The 17,036-nt window shown below is 45.6% G+C and overlaps 1 protein-coding gene across 2 annotated transcripts in view; it reads left to right on the forward strand.

The window, feature by feature from the left end:
• The window catches only part of ASPNAT (aspartate N-acetyltransferase), a 45,444-nt gene extending 34,316 nt beyond the window's left edge, over positions 1-11,128 (forward strand). For both annotated transcript variants that reach the window (XM_087895619.1, XM_034415933.3), the window contains one exon: positions 801-11,128. In XM_087895619.1, coding sequence (XP_087751745.1) covers positions 801-1,168 — 368 coding nt within the window. In that variant the 3' untranslated portion in view covers positions 1,169-11,128. The remainder of the gene's footprint in view (positions 1-800) is intronic.
• The last annotated feature ends 5,908 nt before the right edge of the window (positions 11,129-17,036 follow it).

A 17,036-nucleotide genomic window follows, 5' to 3' on the forward strand; every position in this document is an offset into this window, starting at 1 on the left:
TCGGAATGTGGCGCTGCGCATGCCAGAACATGGCTGCCAACCTCCAAAAGGCTGGTGCTCCCATCACGCAACCCTCTTCGTTCCCAAAGACCCAAAGTCTTTGTAACCAAAATGGGATCGGCTGCAGTTCAGTGTGTCCTCGCAGATGTTTAAAAGCCTTCAGGAGAAAAATAAAGGACAGAATAATGTCGCCAACAAATTTTGCGGAGACTGGAACTTGCCCATAATCATGCAAATTGATATCAGGCTGGGAAGAGACGGAGCGCTGAGGGGGGCAGCAAGGGCTCCTTTGAAGTTCTAAGCTGTAAGCCGTCCTGTGGCAAGCAGCAAATCTCTGGGTGACGTTAAGAGGCCCTCTTCATGGGCTGCTTCACCCAGACTTCATGAGGCAGGTGATCCACTGGAGCTTTTTGAAAGGGCAGGTACCAAACCACGGAGAACCGGCCCATTTCCTCCGCAGAAGCTTCAGTGCTGCTTCCCAGGAGCGTAGTACTGGGCGAATTAAGACAGACGTTCACAAACTCCTTTTTCACAGATGGCAAAGCTCACAAAACATAATTCATTTTCATTACTCAACGCTTCCAATATTTAGACAATATGTAATGAAACAGAAAATTATGTTTTGGATGTAGTGCAAGAAACGTTATAGGAAGGCATCTGACATGATCATTTTGGGCTAATTGCGGTTTCTAAGGAGAACTTGCGTCGGGTGCTTCCTGTGTGTTGATGATGTTTAAAAGCATAAGAGGCAAAATGTCTCTGGAGAAGGATCCAATTCACCCTCTGCTTTGTGCCAACAGGTTCCTGCTTCTGGGTGGCAGTGTTAAATGGCAACGTGGTGGGCATCGTGGCGGCCCGAGGCAACGAGGAGGACAACACGGTGGAATTGCGCCGCATGTCCGTGGACTCTAAATACCGTGGTAAAGGGATCGCTAAAGCTCTGGGTCGGAAAGTGCTGGAGTTTGCCGTGGTCAATAACTACTCCGCTGTGGTGCTGGGGACCACGGCGGTGAAGGTGGCAGCCCACAAGTTGTATGAGTCCTTAGGCTTCAAGCATGTTGGGGTGGTGGAACACTACTCTCTGCCTGGAATGACCCATTCGATTCTAGAGCAAATGTTCTTCCAGCTTCGCTACCACCGCTATTGCCTGCAGCTGCGTGAAGAGTGAGGGAGCCTCATCTTCATGGCGGCCCTCCCCAGAACCTCCTGGCCAACATTTTGTGGGGGTTTGTGTCATGGTTTCTTTGCCATCTCTTCATTTCATGTTCTTCATTGGCTTTGTACCAGTCCTTGTACAAGCGAAGGGCCCTTCTCCTTCTCTGAAATGCTTGTAGGGTGATGGCGGCGCTAATGCTGGAAGTCTGGTGGACCTGCCCTTGGCCTGACCTGGGTCAAGGTCAGGATGGACACGCTCACTCTCCCAGTCTTGCCCCGGTTAACCTACATAAGCACAGAAATGTCAATGCATAACAAGGCTGCTTGTCTGACGTGTGTCATAAATAATAATAATAATCTCCTTCCCCCCCTCCCCCCAAGTATTAAAAAAAGCGATACTTCATGATACAGCTCAGTGCAAAAGTTTTATGTGAATGCATTTCTCCGTATTTTAGTAGTATGCATTCACGTTCTCATGATATAATACCGGTTAATCATGCTGAAAGAAAATGTGAAAATCCTGCTTGCTATAATGCATGAAGAGGAAATATTTGCATGCATTCAAACACACTATCAAGTAGGAACTAATAATAATAATAATAATAATGCACTTTCTGGATGTACCTCCCTGCTGCCCAAATTCTCAAGAATATTGGTGCATCTCACACCCGGGACTTGGTCCTTTATCCTCGTTTTCTTCCTAAGCCAGCAAATACGAGCCCTGAGCCCAATGTAATATATGTAAATTACAGAAATATCAAATATGCGAATGTAGATAGACTTTGAGGTCCCCTGCCAGATATCTCCATCCAGAGTGTTAATTTTCCTTTATTGAAGAGTTTTGTTTATTACATTTGCTTAAACGATCCAAACTCTTTGCTTTTGCGGACTGGTTTCCTAGAGGCAAAATGGAGACTTCTGTTTCTATAGCAACACACCTGTACGCTAATAATGTGCACCAAATCTGAACGCTTGAGAAAAAGCAATATGCAAAAGAGAGAGAGAGAGAGAGAGAGAGCTGGAGTTGCCGGTTTCAGCTGAAGGAGGCCAGGAAAGCAAAGACTTTAATCAGTTGCTACTTGCTAGTGGGTAACAAATATAGACGAGCTGACGTACAACGTCACTGCTGCTTTAACGATGACACATTTGTGAGTTGTACAGCTCCGTGCAAAAAGCAATGCAACGCAACCGAGATATGGCATGCTGTCTGTTGGAGCCCGGCATGAAAACACCCGAGGTTGCAGCTTCTTCTGCCTTGAAATACCAACCTCTATTTCAAGAAATGGCAACTTCTGCATTAATGACATCCGAATAGAAGCCAGGCAGCTTTGGGGTTTAAAAGGCAATAGGTTCAGAAAAGCTCAGAAGATTTCTGGTTGCCTTTATTTTGCGGGGAGAAGGAAGCTGGAGGGCTGAGCTTGATAAAAGCAGCTCTCATTTAACATTTCCTCCAGTTGAAAAAATTGGGATAGAAATTGGGCCCCCCCACCCGATGGGAGGGAGAAGGTCCCAGAGATGGATGAAGCCGAGGGGAGTAGATGAGAGTAGAAAGACCCTCGCCAAGTCAGTCCTTTGGCCTGTCAATGGAGGAGAGAAGCTGCGTTTCTATTCGGTGACAGGGAGGCTCTTTGTATCTTGCTCTGGTCTCAAAATGAGGAATGGGTGGAAAGATAGGAAAGGCCGCCCTGAATTTTCCTCACTTCAGGGCCCGTGGTGAGGAGCCTGCAGTGCAGCCCCTTCCCCGTGGCTGTGCTTCCTGAAGACCAGCCGTAGCTCCATCCTTACCCAGGAGGGGCACCGGTGATGGGAGAGGGGCTTCCTCGTTGCTCCCCCCCCCCGTCTCAAGCGTGCAGCAACTTGGACGACGAGGCTCTTCAGGCTGATGACCAAATAAAGGGAGAAGGACGGGTCACAGAACACGGTTATTCTGCTTCAAGGGTGACTGCCTTCCTGCCTCAGACGGTGCCATGAGCTCAAAATGGCCACACCAAACTGTGTCCCAGCAATAAAACCCCTGATCAGGACTAAAGACTGACTTGATGAACAGAATGTACTTACTGGAACCGAGTGTGTGTGCGTGTCTTGATGTAGAATGTATTTTTTTTAAAAAAAAGAAAAATTCTATGCTGTACATTTCTCTTGAAGCTCTTCAAATGTGTGCCGTTGGGGGAGGGGGGGATGTAGGATAGAGGTGTATAGTGTACAGAAATTGGTACGATATTTTATAGCTGTTTTTGGTGATTACATTAAACTGCGTAACCCAGATGAATATTATAAAGTGTTAGGGAAAAAAAGGGAAAGGGAGGAACTGCTTGTGCCTTTTGATTTTTTTTCCTTTTGTGTTCTTCTGTTATCTTTGCACTAAATGGTTTCTGGAGAATTAATAGTTCTATATAGCCTAATGAACTGAACGATGAAAGTGATACATGACCTCTGTGGACTGCGATGGATTTTTATTGAGGCACTTTAAGAATGCGGATGGTTTAATGCTCGTACCGGTGGAGATTTCTTCTTTCGTAGCTGGGTGACCCAACACCAGACAGGGAAGTCTACTCTGCAAGACCTTCACTGAACTGTCATTGTATGATAACCTTTTTACAATTGCATATGGGAGCAAGCTTCTGAAAATACATGAGTCTTGAAGTGTTGCTTACCCGGCTTCTGCCTAATTCATTCATGCAGTTAGTCAAAGGGATCTCTTGTCCAGCTCCTTGTATCTTCTGTCCACTCCCTTTAAATTACAGTACCTCAGCAAAGGGCTGACAGAAAACATCCTTGACCTCTTTTTCTGGGCTTCTCCTGTAAGGTCTCACCTTGCTTTTCGACCACCAGGGAAGGAGCACTAAATCTCTGCAGTGAAGGCCTTACGGAAGACGGAAGCCTGATGAATGTCTGTTAAAGAGGAGAGGAGAGCTTGAACGATGGATGGGACACACGAGGAGGTGGTGTTTTTACATAGAAAACATGATTCTAACGGACACGGGTGGTAATAACCTGAAAGCAGAAGATGCCGGGAGGGGATTGTGTCACGTTCAAAGAGTGGCCGTATCATCCATCTAGGAATAATGGGAAACACATATTTCAGTATAAATCTAGAGGGAACCATATTCTATTAGGTGGTTTTACCTTGGAGGGGAAAAGAGATGCAGGATGCAGGAAACAAAGTTTCCATCAAATCTTCATCAGCCGAAGGAAGAGGCCCCAGATTGTGATGGGGTGGAGATGGGAGTTTAGAGCATTTTACAGCTATTGAGAGAATATGCTAAGTGCAGAGAAATGCAATCCTCCAGGGACTTATCCAGCTCCATCTGCGTATGCTTTCATCTTCAACCTGATTTTAAAAAAAATAAAAAAATAGGTATTATGTTTTTGAAAAGGATGTAGCAATGATGCCTGTACAGAGCTATACCGATTTACCAAACCTTTTTCCCAGTTGAGAGAGCTAGCACAACCAATAGCAGCTTAAATAGCAGCTTAAAGACTTGTGGTGTGATTCTGTGCCTCCTACCTCACAAACAAATCAATTACGCCACGTTCAGTGGGCCTGTTTCCAGCCAGCTGCACGCTGATCTATGACTCTTCCTGGCATCAGCAACGCCACGTCTTCAAGGGGCAATATTTTTCATGTATTATAGATGTCTGCCTTCCTATGACTGACTTTATAACAGGCAGGTTTCTCCTGCAAATGCTGCAGATATTTTTTTTGGGGGGGGGATTATAGACCCCCAATGCTGTAGGTGTCTTGGGCTGGTCTTTTCAAAAGAACTTGATGTGAGGCCTGGCACCAATTCCTGGGCCGATGGGGAGCAAAGGCAGCTGCCAGTATAACCAGGCCTGACTGAATGGGGCTGATTCTGAGCCTTCTCCTGGAGCCAAATATCTGGATTTCCCCCCAGATTTCTGTGTATTGCGGGCTTTTTTGCTGCCTCATTTCTCCAGCTTTTGCTTGGAAATATCCCCCTAACCAAAATGACAGCAAAGCTGCTATTTGTGAGGATGATTTCATTGCGGCCAGTTTTGTGAAATGATCTCTCTTAAACTTGGATTTCTGCTATGAGTAAGGAAGGTGTTTGGGGTTTTTAAAAATTTTGGCTTGGAGCAACGGGGCAAGGAGTTCTGGCACTGAAGTCTTTATCACAGAGGTGGCTGCCTCTGTGATAAAGGGGACTGGGGGACTGTCAATCAAAGCAGCCACGATCCTTCAATCAAAGAGCCACCATGGGTGTTGCAGCAGATGGAGAAAAGGGGTCGAGCTTTGATCTCATGGTTGAGACCACCTATCTTGGCTTCCTTGGCTCCTTTCCTATGGACCTCTCTGCTTTATCACATCCACAAAACGCTCAATTGTTTAATTAATCAATACTTAATCTCCTAATTGATTTCTTCCTGGAATTTATTGCATTATAGAAATGTAACTTAGAAAGCCAAAGCTCTTATGCAGCCTCCACCGAGTTTCTGCTCTACTGCTCTCCTCAGCTGCATAATTCCAAAATCATCCTGCAGAGAGATACGTTTCTGTTTTGGCCTATAGAACCAAGCGGTTGTATTCTTGGAGTATTTTGTTTGTGTCCTTTTTATAGGCTTCATAAGATGCACCAATTTACAAAAACCATGCAAATGTTTTGGAAAAGGTATTTCATAAGGGAGGCTCCTCATGAAGCCCGTCTTCAAATCAGCCGTATCTCACACACGACAACTTTGGACGCCATTTCCGGCTGTCTCCACCCGTGTGTGCATTCACTTCTGGGGTTCCTGTGCAAGTCTGGAAATGCGACTTGCCTGCTGCAAAGCTCCTCTTTGGAAGTGACTCGCCCAGAGGGGTCACCCAGAGGCCAAGAGCCTGAAAGTGCTTTCACCCACAGAAATGACTCCTGGAAAAAGTGCTCTGAAAATGGGCTAAAAGCTCCATTAGTCACGCCAGGTGGGCAGTTCAGGAGCTCCTGAGGGCTTCTGACCGTCTCAGCAGCTCTTGCTTTTCTTTAAATTAGTGGCTTATCTACCACTTGCTCCCAAGGTGGAAAATGGGGCCCGTGGCTTGAATCTCACAAAGTGGGAATACCTTAAATAAGAGCCTCTCCTCTCCTTCTGATCTGCTGCAGGACGGGGGGCAGTCGCAATGTTTTCCAAATACTTGAGACAGCTTTTCAGCCTGTGTTTAGCTTGATGCCTTTTGTCCTCTTCAATTTCCAAATCTAGACCCCGCAGGACCCTTCTCCTTCTCCTACGATCATTAGAAGAAGCACAAAGGTTTCTAGCTTTCAGCTCCCAGAACTTTTGCTGTCAAAATGTGTGACATATCTGAGCTTCTTCCAAACTGGATCGCTCAGGATTTTGCTAAATCTGTCATCCAAGTTTTAGCTTTGCTTCCTTGATACAGGATGTGCCTGATCTTCTCTGATGGCGGTTAGATAACGTTTCTCTCAAGGTTACGACTCGGCTGAACTTCACCAAACAAGGCTGGGGCTTATAGATTCTTCTACGGCTAGGTGGCGGGTATATTTAATTATTTACCCGCCCAGCTTTTTGAAAAATATATAGATGATATTACGGCCAGTCAAGCTTCTTTAGAACAAATTGGACATTAGAATTTGAATTCTAAAAGTTTACTGCAAATCCAAGCCTCTCAATAGATGTCAGTACAAAAAAACACCTCGTTTATTAGTGAAGCAGCTAATGACTTCGCAGGGGCCTTCTCTCTGCTTTTACATCCACCAGTTATCATCGGATGACAAGCCAATCTCTAGCTTTGGAGAGGTTATAATATATGCCGTAGGTGCATGCAGTCGTGTGCACATACATGATGATACTACGTAATCATATATGTAATAATCTCTCTATCTCTGATATATACAGAAAATAAGCAATGGCTCAGATTGAACAACCTATTTGTATGTTGTTTGAATATGTCCAAAAAAAACCCTAAAATTTTCTGGGCATAGGCTTTAAAATGATGCTTGTATTTAAGCCAGTATAGTACCATCTTATTCTACTCCAACCATTGTTGTTATTTCTTTATTTATTTATCTGTACGAAGTTAATATATTTCATAAGAGATTTTCTATCCCACCAAGGCTGTTTCTCACTGACGCTTAATGACAGGCACGTCAGAGCTCTGAAGCGTGTTTCCTTCTGCCTTCGAGAAAGAGTTTTCAGCGATGAAAGTCTCTTCTTAAAAATAGCCCCCTGCTTTCATTCCCAAAGAGGCAGAAATGGGCCTGGGTCACAGCCTCCGTGAATGACACATCCGGCTTCGGTACTTAGGGAAGTTTTAGAGATGTTGTATCTCAAACGTGATGACTTTTAAAATGCGTGGACTGGCTGGGGAGTTCTGGGAGTTGAAGTCCACAGCTGTTCTTGCGCTTAGTTTATTTCAGGAGCTTTGTTTCTTCCCTTTCTGGATCGAGGTCTTCTTATCCTCCAACCCACTGTGGTCACTGCAGGCCCTCGGTGGCTTTCATCTGTATTGCCTTAGTCAGTTGTGTTAATCTTCTTTTCCTTCTCAGTTCTGTGCTTTGTTTTTGGGTTCTCCCCTTTTGTCTGTTCTCCACCTTCAGGAAGAGAGACATAACATTACCTTAAAGGGCCTTTTCTGAAAACCTCTGGAGCCTGGAAGTAAGCTTTCTCCCAATGACTAATGAACAGTCCTCCTATCTAATCTGTCTAGATGACAGACACGTGAGCCTTTGCTCACATTGCCAGCGTTGACTGACTCATCCTCGGTGCACTTCTGTGGCCCCACCGAGGCCACCCTGCAGCCGGAGAAGTGAGTGACGTCTCTCTGAGGATGGCCCAGCCCTTGAGCAAAGCGAGAGAAAGCAGAAGGATGGCTGTTGCAAAGCACCACATCTGGATGCATCCGCCAGGCAAACCCAATACAAGGTTCTGGGTCCGAAGGGGGCCTTCGGCTTGCCTACGTGTGACCCGATGCCCCCGCTCTGAGTTCCCAGAGTTCTCTTCACTGGGCTAAACAGCCGTTCAGGAGATAAGCTGTCAACTGACTCACTATCTTGGGATTGTTTAGGTCTGTGTTGTTTTCATCCCTTTCCCAACCTCCCCCCAATCACTCAAAGACTCGTCAACGCCGGATGTTTATATCCGGGCTTGGCATTTGAGATGTTCTGATGGTGTTGAGGTGGCTCAGGGGGCTGCTGGTGGTCTGGTCCTTCTCAAGGCCAAAGCTCTCCCTCTTTTTCGTACTTCTGCCCTTTATAGGCAATCTCCAGTACTTTTGTCTCCAGTTATGCAGATCTTCCTCTTCAGATTATCTGTCCTCTCACCTCTTCTCATCAAAAAGTTGTTATGCCATATTTCAACAGGATAGCTCATTGCACAGGGGCCATGGAAAATTTTCACCTTCTCATAGACCACCCTCACTTTGGTGGTTGGGGGTCTTCCGCAGAAGCCTTGGTAGTTTCTGGTTTGGAAAACCTACCCTTAACTTCACAAACAATGACAGTGTCTTCTCTACTGCAAAACCCACCTGCTTTGGCTGATTTACAATCCTTACCCATAATGATGTTCAATACGACACTCCCTGGCTGCACCATTTCCATGGTTCCCCCCATTGAATTCACCCAGGCCGTCCGAAGGGATTTCAGACTAATCTGAAGGGGATGCAGGGTCGGGCTAGTGACCTTTGACCCCAGCCTCTTTCCATCTCTCGCTCAGAATCTCCCGTCACCCTCCGGCCACGAACTTCCCAGTCTTTTCCTTCTGAATCTTCTCAGCTGCCCTCTCAATCAATGCCCATGGCTTCTTCCAGTGTTATCGCCCCCTCCCTAGAAAGGTTTGTCCCCAGAATAAGGTCACTTGGTCTGAACTCCAAACAGTCAAACTCTACTTCATTCTGCACCTATTCTAGACTGAGTGCACGTTTCTTTTTGGAAATGACGGCTCCAAAGCGAACTGCTCTCTGCTCTCTTGCACATCCATAACGAGGAGATACTAATCGGCCCATGGAGATTATCGGGACTTGGTCTCCAAGAAAAGCCTTGTTCCTGTCCCTTTCCCCATTCAGAACTTGGGAGGATCTCTTCAGTTTCTTGAATCGCAAGGAGGCTCCTTCTCGTTTTTAGCATCAAACTGGTATCCCGTTGGCTGTTTTTCCACTTCTCACCACGTCGTGAAAGTTTTCCTTAATCTTCGCCCATCATATTAAATTTGGTACTGATGTGAAGTTCATTCCTTGTGTTGACAATGTGTGTGCAAAAGTTTTCCTCCTAAGAATACTTCCTCACTGCAGATTCTCTTCCTTGTTACAATTATTTTGGTATTGAAGTTTGAGAGCGTGCTCGCTTCCATAACAATATCTTCATATCGGACCTTTTATCTTCTTCCAAAGAATCCCCCACCTCCCTTTTTGCAGGGTCTGCCGTCTCCCCCAGACATTCTGCTTCATGGCCTTGATGTAGGTGGTTAGTAGGACTCTTTCCCCAAAAAACTGACCCCCCCCTTTTTTTTTTTTAGAATGATCAACCAATGCCTTAATGTTCTAGGTTCCAAGGAAGCGCTCTCCAGACTCCTGTCAAGACTTTTCAAAATAAACACGTTGTTAAAAGGGATATTCTTTTGTGGTCGATAACAACATTACTGGTATATCTTACAACCAGGACATAATATTCCACTTTCATTGAAATTCTAGGCTTAGTTTTTAATCCATTCAAGATCCTTCCTTTCGAAAAAGAGTTTTCACAGCTTGTATGATGCCCCATCAGGTTCAAAGACCACAATGAAAAATGATTGATTAGATACCTGAAAATGGTTCCTGAAGTGGCCACCTGTGAATTCATGCAACTGTTCCCCCAGCCACGTTTGCAGAGCATTGACTAAGCTTCCGGTTTCAGTAGAGGTAATCCTTGACTTACAAATCGTTTCTTTCGCAACCATTCAAAGTCATGAGGGCACTGCAAAAGTGTCTTATGACTGGTTCTCGCACTTATGACCATCTCAGCATCCCCACAGCCACCTTCTGGGCATTTGACAACCAATATGTATTGTTGACAGTTGCATCTTCCTGGCTTCATGTGTGAAGGTTATTGTGACCTTCCCAGCTGGCCTCCGACAAGCTGAGTCAATGGGAGAAGCTGGATTCTCATAACAAGCATGGCAATTCACTTAGCAACTGTGGTGAAAAGGCCGTAAAATCAGGCCTGACTCACTTAATGGTTCAATTGCTTAGGGATGGAAGTTCTGGTCCTGATTGTAGTTGTAAGTTGAGGACTACCTCTACTAGCTAGATCAGAGGAAAGGCTGGCCCAAGCATTGGCCATCGGAGAGAAGAGAGGTCTGAGCGGGACAGGGCAGGATCTGATGTCCTGCAAAATTCAACCCATTGGGTTAAATTGTGTGTCTGCGTGTGTGTATTTACCGTACATGCACATACACTCAATTGTGGTTTATTCAGATTAATCTGTGGGAAGTATGTTTTTGCCCTCTGAGCTGCTGCTTTAGCTCCAGGTTTAGTCAGGTGGCCTGTGGCTCCAACTGGGCACCCATCTCCTCCACCCTCTTTGCCCAGCCTGCTCCCGTCTGCTCTTCTTCTACAGCCCCAACGTATTTTGCCAGCTTCTTGTGCATTTTCCTGTGTATTTTCTCTGCCTGCAACACCCAGGCTTCATGGTTTTATGTTAAGGTGGGGGTGACTTTGTATTTCAGGATACAATGGGGGTGCGCTGGCCAGATTTGCGGGATCAGTTATGTTTTTCCATCAGATCTGCCAGCCGGAGTCTCTCTATGCTCCGGCTGTGACTTCCTAAACTGCAGACTAGCCGATCTCATTTTAGCCTTGTTTGTTTGGGGAACTCGACCTGTTTCGTTAGCTGGTGGTTCCGTGTGTTTCCCATGAATCCAGAAAACGGGATTGTGTTAACCATGGGTGAGTGTGTTACGCAAACACAACCTATGTCTTTGGATTACTATGATGGAAATGAAATGCGGGTATCAAATTTTATAAATAAATAAAACAAACTAAGAATGCTGAATCCTTGTGTTTGTTCTGAATACTAAAACTGAAAGGAACTTGCAACCTTCTGGGCAAAACTCCTTCTTCATTCTGTGTTTTGCATTCTTCATTCTGCATTCTAAACTTTCCTTATTAGAGCAGATTAACATAATTTTCTGCTGTTGTAAGGTCGTTTGGGAGTTCGAAATCTGTAACCTTCTACCGCAAACAAGAAAGTCCAGTTGTCTCCTGAAAAAGCACCTTTAGGACAACCAGGACCTGGACGACGGAGAAGCTCTACAGACCTCTACTGCAAATCATCCAGACACCTACAGGTGTGTCACAGCTCTCCTCGCCCTCACCTTTACACAAAGGCTTCCTACGAGTTTACTCGGCCAGCTAATTTTACTACGAACAAACTACGGTCAGAAGGAAGCCGATGTCCCAGGGTCTATGAGCCTCTGGATGGCAGGTGAAGGTAACTGGGGTTTCAAGTGGTGGCTTTGCTAATCCTTCCAATTGAGGGTCCAGGGACCAGACTTTGAAAAAGCCCGGCGATAGGGTGGGGGAGATTTCTATGCCAATGGTATATGCTGGAAATCTACAGTGCATGCAAAGTTTTAAGCAGCCGTGGTCATTTTTGTTTTGTTTCAGTGAATTTATAAGTAAGTGGATGTTGACTCAACCACCATGTGCTAGAAAGTTAGATTTTTCTGCAAATGGGAACGCCTGCTTACTACTTAGATGGCATTATTTTCAGATTCCAATTAAGAAAATAATTATGTGGCAGGTGCAAAAATGTGGACAACCTTCCAGTCAGTATTTTTGTAGCTTGGTGGAAATAACAGCTTCCAAATGTTCTTCTTGTAGCTAGCTAAGGGTGTTTCGTCATTGTTTTTGGAGCTTTTCCCCACTCTATTTTGCAGAATAATTCTAGCTCAAAAATACTCTTAGGACTCTGCATAATACTTTACAAATTCAAGAGATCCCTATTTGAATAATATTCAAGTTCTGGGACTGTGAAGGTCATTCCAAATCCCAGATCTTTCCTTCCTGAGTCATTTCTAAATATGGCGGATGGTTGTCACGCTAAGATAACTTCCTTGCTATGGGAAAGTAGCCCCGTTATCCTTCAGATTATGAGAGAACTACAAGCACAAGAAGTACAAGAAGCCACCGGTGGGAGATCATTCAAGAGAGATTCAACCTAGAATGAAGGAGAAATTTCCTGATGGTGAGAACATTTAACATTGGGATGGGTTGCCTTCAGAAACTGTGGGTGCTCCAACACTGGAGGCCTTCAAGAAAAGACCGGACAGCCATTTGTCTGGAATGGTGCAGGGTCTCCTGTTTGGGCGGTGGGTTGGACTAGAAGACCTCCAAGGTCCCTTCCAACTCTGCATCTTCTTGTCTGAAGAGAAACTGGATGGTTCTAGATCACTTCTTGAGGCAAACTGAAAACTACTAGTCTCCACAGTCCCTTCCAACTCTGTTTTTCTGTATTTTGTATTCTGAAACTACACTTACATCAACCTCAAAATGGCTCCCATGCCTGCTGAACCTTTAAACCAGGGCTGGGCTTCAAAAATTTTAGCAAGGAGTTCTCTGCCCGGTTGCTGGCTGGGTGTGGCCTAATTGACCTCCTGCACCACGGGGTGTGTGTGTGTGTGTGTGCATTTTTGCCCTCCGGAGGCTTTCCTTGAGCCTCCGGGAGGGTGAAAACTGCCTCCCCAGGCTCTGGAGGCCCAGAGCCTCTTCCCAAACTTCCGGTAGGTGTGTTTTTCACCTTCCCTGAGCCTCCGTGCATGCCCTGCACTTACCTGCATCCAAAACGGGCTGCGTGGGGACTCCTGGGAGGGGTGGGCGGGGCCAGCCAGGAGTGGGATTTGGGGTTCTCCAAACTGCACAGAATCTTAGCTAGAGGTTCTCCCAAACCCCTCCGAACCCCCAGCAGCCCAGCCCTGCTTTAGACAGAGAATTTCCAGGATATGGTCAAAAAAAGTATGGAAGGCAGCCAGGCGCATGGAAAGAACCCAGAGCTGGGTTTGCCCCGTCATGCCTGTCCTCCTGACCTTCCCAACCAGGAGCAGTTAACGCAGGCTTGTGGGGATGATGGCTTGGGCTCCAGCCTCAGGGTCTCCGCACCTGAGGTGAGCAGAACAGGGGAGATGGGTCTTCCTGACACAGGGGTATAAGGGAGGCAGGCAGGATGGCAGGCCACAAACGAAGCCTCTTGTTCTTCTGTGGGGGAGTGGCTGATGGAGCTACTTCACTCTGAAGAACGATGGACTACGAACTGAGAACTTCAAGCCCGGAAGGAAGGAAGAAAAGTCTCAAGACAGAGGGAGCCTTTGTCCCCAGCTGCTTTCCTGTGGATGTTCCTTCAAGGCCTGGGGCCAGATCCGTTCTTCAGTAACGGGTACAAGGAGCTCAGGGCCCGTGTGGGTTGCCATTGGCATTTCCCCCCATCCAAAATTTTTTGAAAAAATCCAAACAAATCTTTTAAGAGTTTTTCCTAGACAACACAAACACACACAACACTCTCTTTCCAACTCTGGTCAATTGGGGAGCGTGTCCAATAGCTTTCCCAGGAAGTTCCTTGGGTGTGGAGTTTTGCTAAACCAGGAGAGCATCAAGCAAGCAGCAAGGAAGGAGGTCTACAACTCTTTCACAGCTCAGTTGTCGGTACAGTAAGCCTCTGCCAGCTGGGTTGACGGAGATGATTCCTTGTCATTTCCACGAGTGGAGCAGCTATATAAATAAATTAAATAAAATCCTCAAGTTGAATGGTCAGCGCTGTATTCCTTCTCTTCATTTATGACCCTCTAGCAAACACACATAAGGGAAACTGATCAGGAACAATTCAGACATTTTTCTTTCCTTCCTTACAAAACTGCAAGGCAGCAACAGCCTAAAGACTGGCTCGGGGGGGGGGGCCCTTCAGATTTGGGGTAGTTGATACATTAATATCATATCCTGCCTCCCCCCCCCCACTCATCCGACTCCCTTCCTCCCCATCTTTTAGCTATTGCATTATGTAATTTTTACAGCTTTGTAGTATTCTATTTCTAGAGTTTTATCTTTTAATGTTGCAAGGTGTCCAGAGTTACCCTGTGGTAAGGTGGGTGGCCAATTTATTTGATCAATAAAACAAATAAATACAATAATCAAACTAATAAATAAATAATAATAAAATACAGTAATCCAGGAAGGCTGGATCGTCCCCTTGCTCATTGAATAAAAGCAGATGTTGGGAGTTTGCACCCCCACAGATGTGGAAAATATGGGTAAAGAAGCTCCTAAGGGGCCCTGGCTGCTTGTCTTCCCGGGTTAATACAGTTCTGCGTATTTCTCACATAACCGCAATTCAGCCTGTGGAAAAAACATCTCCGTGTTAATTACTTGGGTGGGAGCTGCATGAAATGAACTGGTGGAAGCCCAGGCTCTCTTCCTTCTCCTCAAGGGAGGGAAAAATAAATAAATCACATGCTGGAGATTATAAATACTTATGAAACATCCCGCAGAGCTGTTGCTTAGCAATCCAGTGAGGCATCGGGGCGAGCCAATAAGGCAGGCCAGAGCGTTCTTCAAGGGTGATTAAAGACTCACATTTTGTTGTTCAGATCAATATACAGTACTGTATGGAACTTGATCCGGCTTACTGGCAAGAGGTGCCTTTAGGGTGGTGAGGAGACGGGAGTGCCTCGCTGGATACGGAGTGGGCACAAGCGTTTCACCCAAGTGGGCACAGGAGCTCAGCCAACCAGTCAGCAGCTGCACTTTCCAGGTAAAAATCCCAGCCAGGCAGGGACCTGAAAAGTCAGGAACAATGTGAAATGAACCGGAGCCCACGGAAACTGGCAAACAGTCACACCATGGATCGTGGCCTGAGAAAAACAAGACAAGACAGCAGCAGAAGAGACTCTTGTACAGAGAGGAGCAGCCAAGATGACAAAGGATCTGGAGGCTAAATCCTCAGGCCAATGGTTGAGGGAGCTGGGTGACGTTCTAGCCCAACGAAGAGAAGGACCAAGGGGGGACATGAGAGCCATTTCCCAATATTTGAAGGGCTGCCACAAAGAAGTGGGGAGGTCGACCTAGTCTCCAGAGCACCCGAGGACAGGACAAGCAGCAACGGATGGAAACTTATCCAGGAGAGAAGCAGCCTAGAATCAAAGAGCTCTAAACTCTGCCAGGATCACAGAACAGACGGGAGGTCTCTGGGGGCCTCCCCATGTTGCTGAAGCACAACTATTCACATTCTACTGATACGGAGCCAGTTCATGAGGAGACACGAGAGGTTCAATCTAGGCTGGCACAGTCTTTCTGTTACTACCGAAAAATGTTTTCACAGCATTCTATGCTCACTAAACCCATAGTACATATTTTATACAGGATAATTCCAAATTTCTGTACATAATTCAACATTCTATTCACATTTTAATGTTGTATCAATGTTCCCATATCCACCCAATGGATATTAAAACCAAAATAGGGCGAGGTTGGAGAAAACTCAAATGGTTTGTATAAAGGTCCCTTCAATCTATTTAATTCATTTTATTCGATTTTAAATTTTGTATATGTATGTGTTTTATTTCATGGCTGTTCACCGCCCTGAGTCCTTCGGGAGTAGGGTGGTATAGAAATTCAATAAAATAAATAAATAAATAAATAAATAAATCATTGGATCCTTCTAGCATAATAAAGTTTGTAGCCGTCTCTTTTTAAATCTTCTCTGAGGTGTCTGGTAAACAAACCAAAAGTATTTTGTTGAAATAGCCACCTCTTCACATCACAAGAATCAGACCTAGTCTTAAAATTTAAGACCCTTCAGTGCCGATGCTTGTCCCCGTTGCATTCCAGCCAAGGCATTTTCTGCCCTCCTCCCCTCACATAAATAAATTGTGTGTGTGTGAGGGAGGGAGAGACAGAGAGACGTTGAGATGGGTGGCGTATAGATTTAATAAATAATGTATATGTGTCTATATCTCTGAATCTCTAGATCTATGTGGATATTCAGGTTAAACTTGCACTTTCCTGCCTGCAGCAGAGTTTCCAGCCACTTGCTCTTCCCCCACCCCCATTCACTGAATTTCAGCTGCTATTTTATTCCTCTCGATTAGCCTGAGGTGTCATCAGCAGCCTCTGAATCCCAGATAATTTATTCAGGGAAATAAATTCAGTACAAAGACCAATTTCATGAAGAGCTATTTCCTTGGGAAGCACTAGGCTGGAATTGACGAAAACAAATAAGAGACCATCATTTCTGATCACACTTTATGTGAGAACCCCAATGCAAGAATACCTGAGTCGCACCTAACGGCCGTCTCTCACCTTTCCTTGCACTATTTTTTTCCTTAACCCCCCCCCCCCCCGCCCCTCAGAAAGGACTGATTGATATGCTATTCCTGTTCAGGGAAACTAGGCCCTGAAAAGTGCCCCAAAAAGGGCAAGAATTAGTGAGCAAAAGGACTTAGAGGGAAAAAAGGAAGTCTTATACCACTCGGTCACTGAGACTTTCTCTGTTCTTTCAAGCCCTGCTTCCACGTCTCCATCCAGGATCCCAGACCTTTCCTTTGGCCCCATAAATGTCTCCCCTCCCTTTCTGAGAACCTCATCAACTCCATCCAAACACAGCTTTCACAGTCTTCTCCTTCTCAACTCACCGGTACCTTCCTTTGTACCTTTTTTGCCTCCTCCTCCTCCTCCTCCTCTCACCAATGATAAGCCCATGTCATAATCTATCATTCCCTCATGGTAAGGCTGGAGTAGAAAGGGCACAAACCAAGCATGGATTTATTACGAGTAAATAGGACCTCTTCTCTAGAGGCTACTAGTATTAGCATTAGGAGATTAAATAGCACTAGGAGATGCAGGCCAGACTCAACGTATTGAACTGAATTTGAACTGAATACTTTATTTGGCCAGGTGTGTGATTAGA

The sequence above is a fragment of the Pantherophis guttatus genome, chromosome 5 (genome assembly GCF_059756535.1).
Source record: "Pantherophis guttatus breed Tessera chromosome 5, ASM5975653v1, whole genome shotgun sequence".
Classification (NCBI taxonomy): Eukaryota; Metazoa; Chordata; class Lepidosauria; order Squamata; family Colubridae; genus Pantherophis; species Pantherophis guttatus.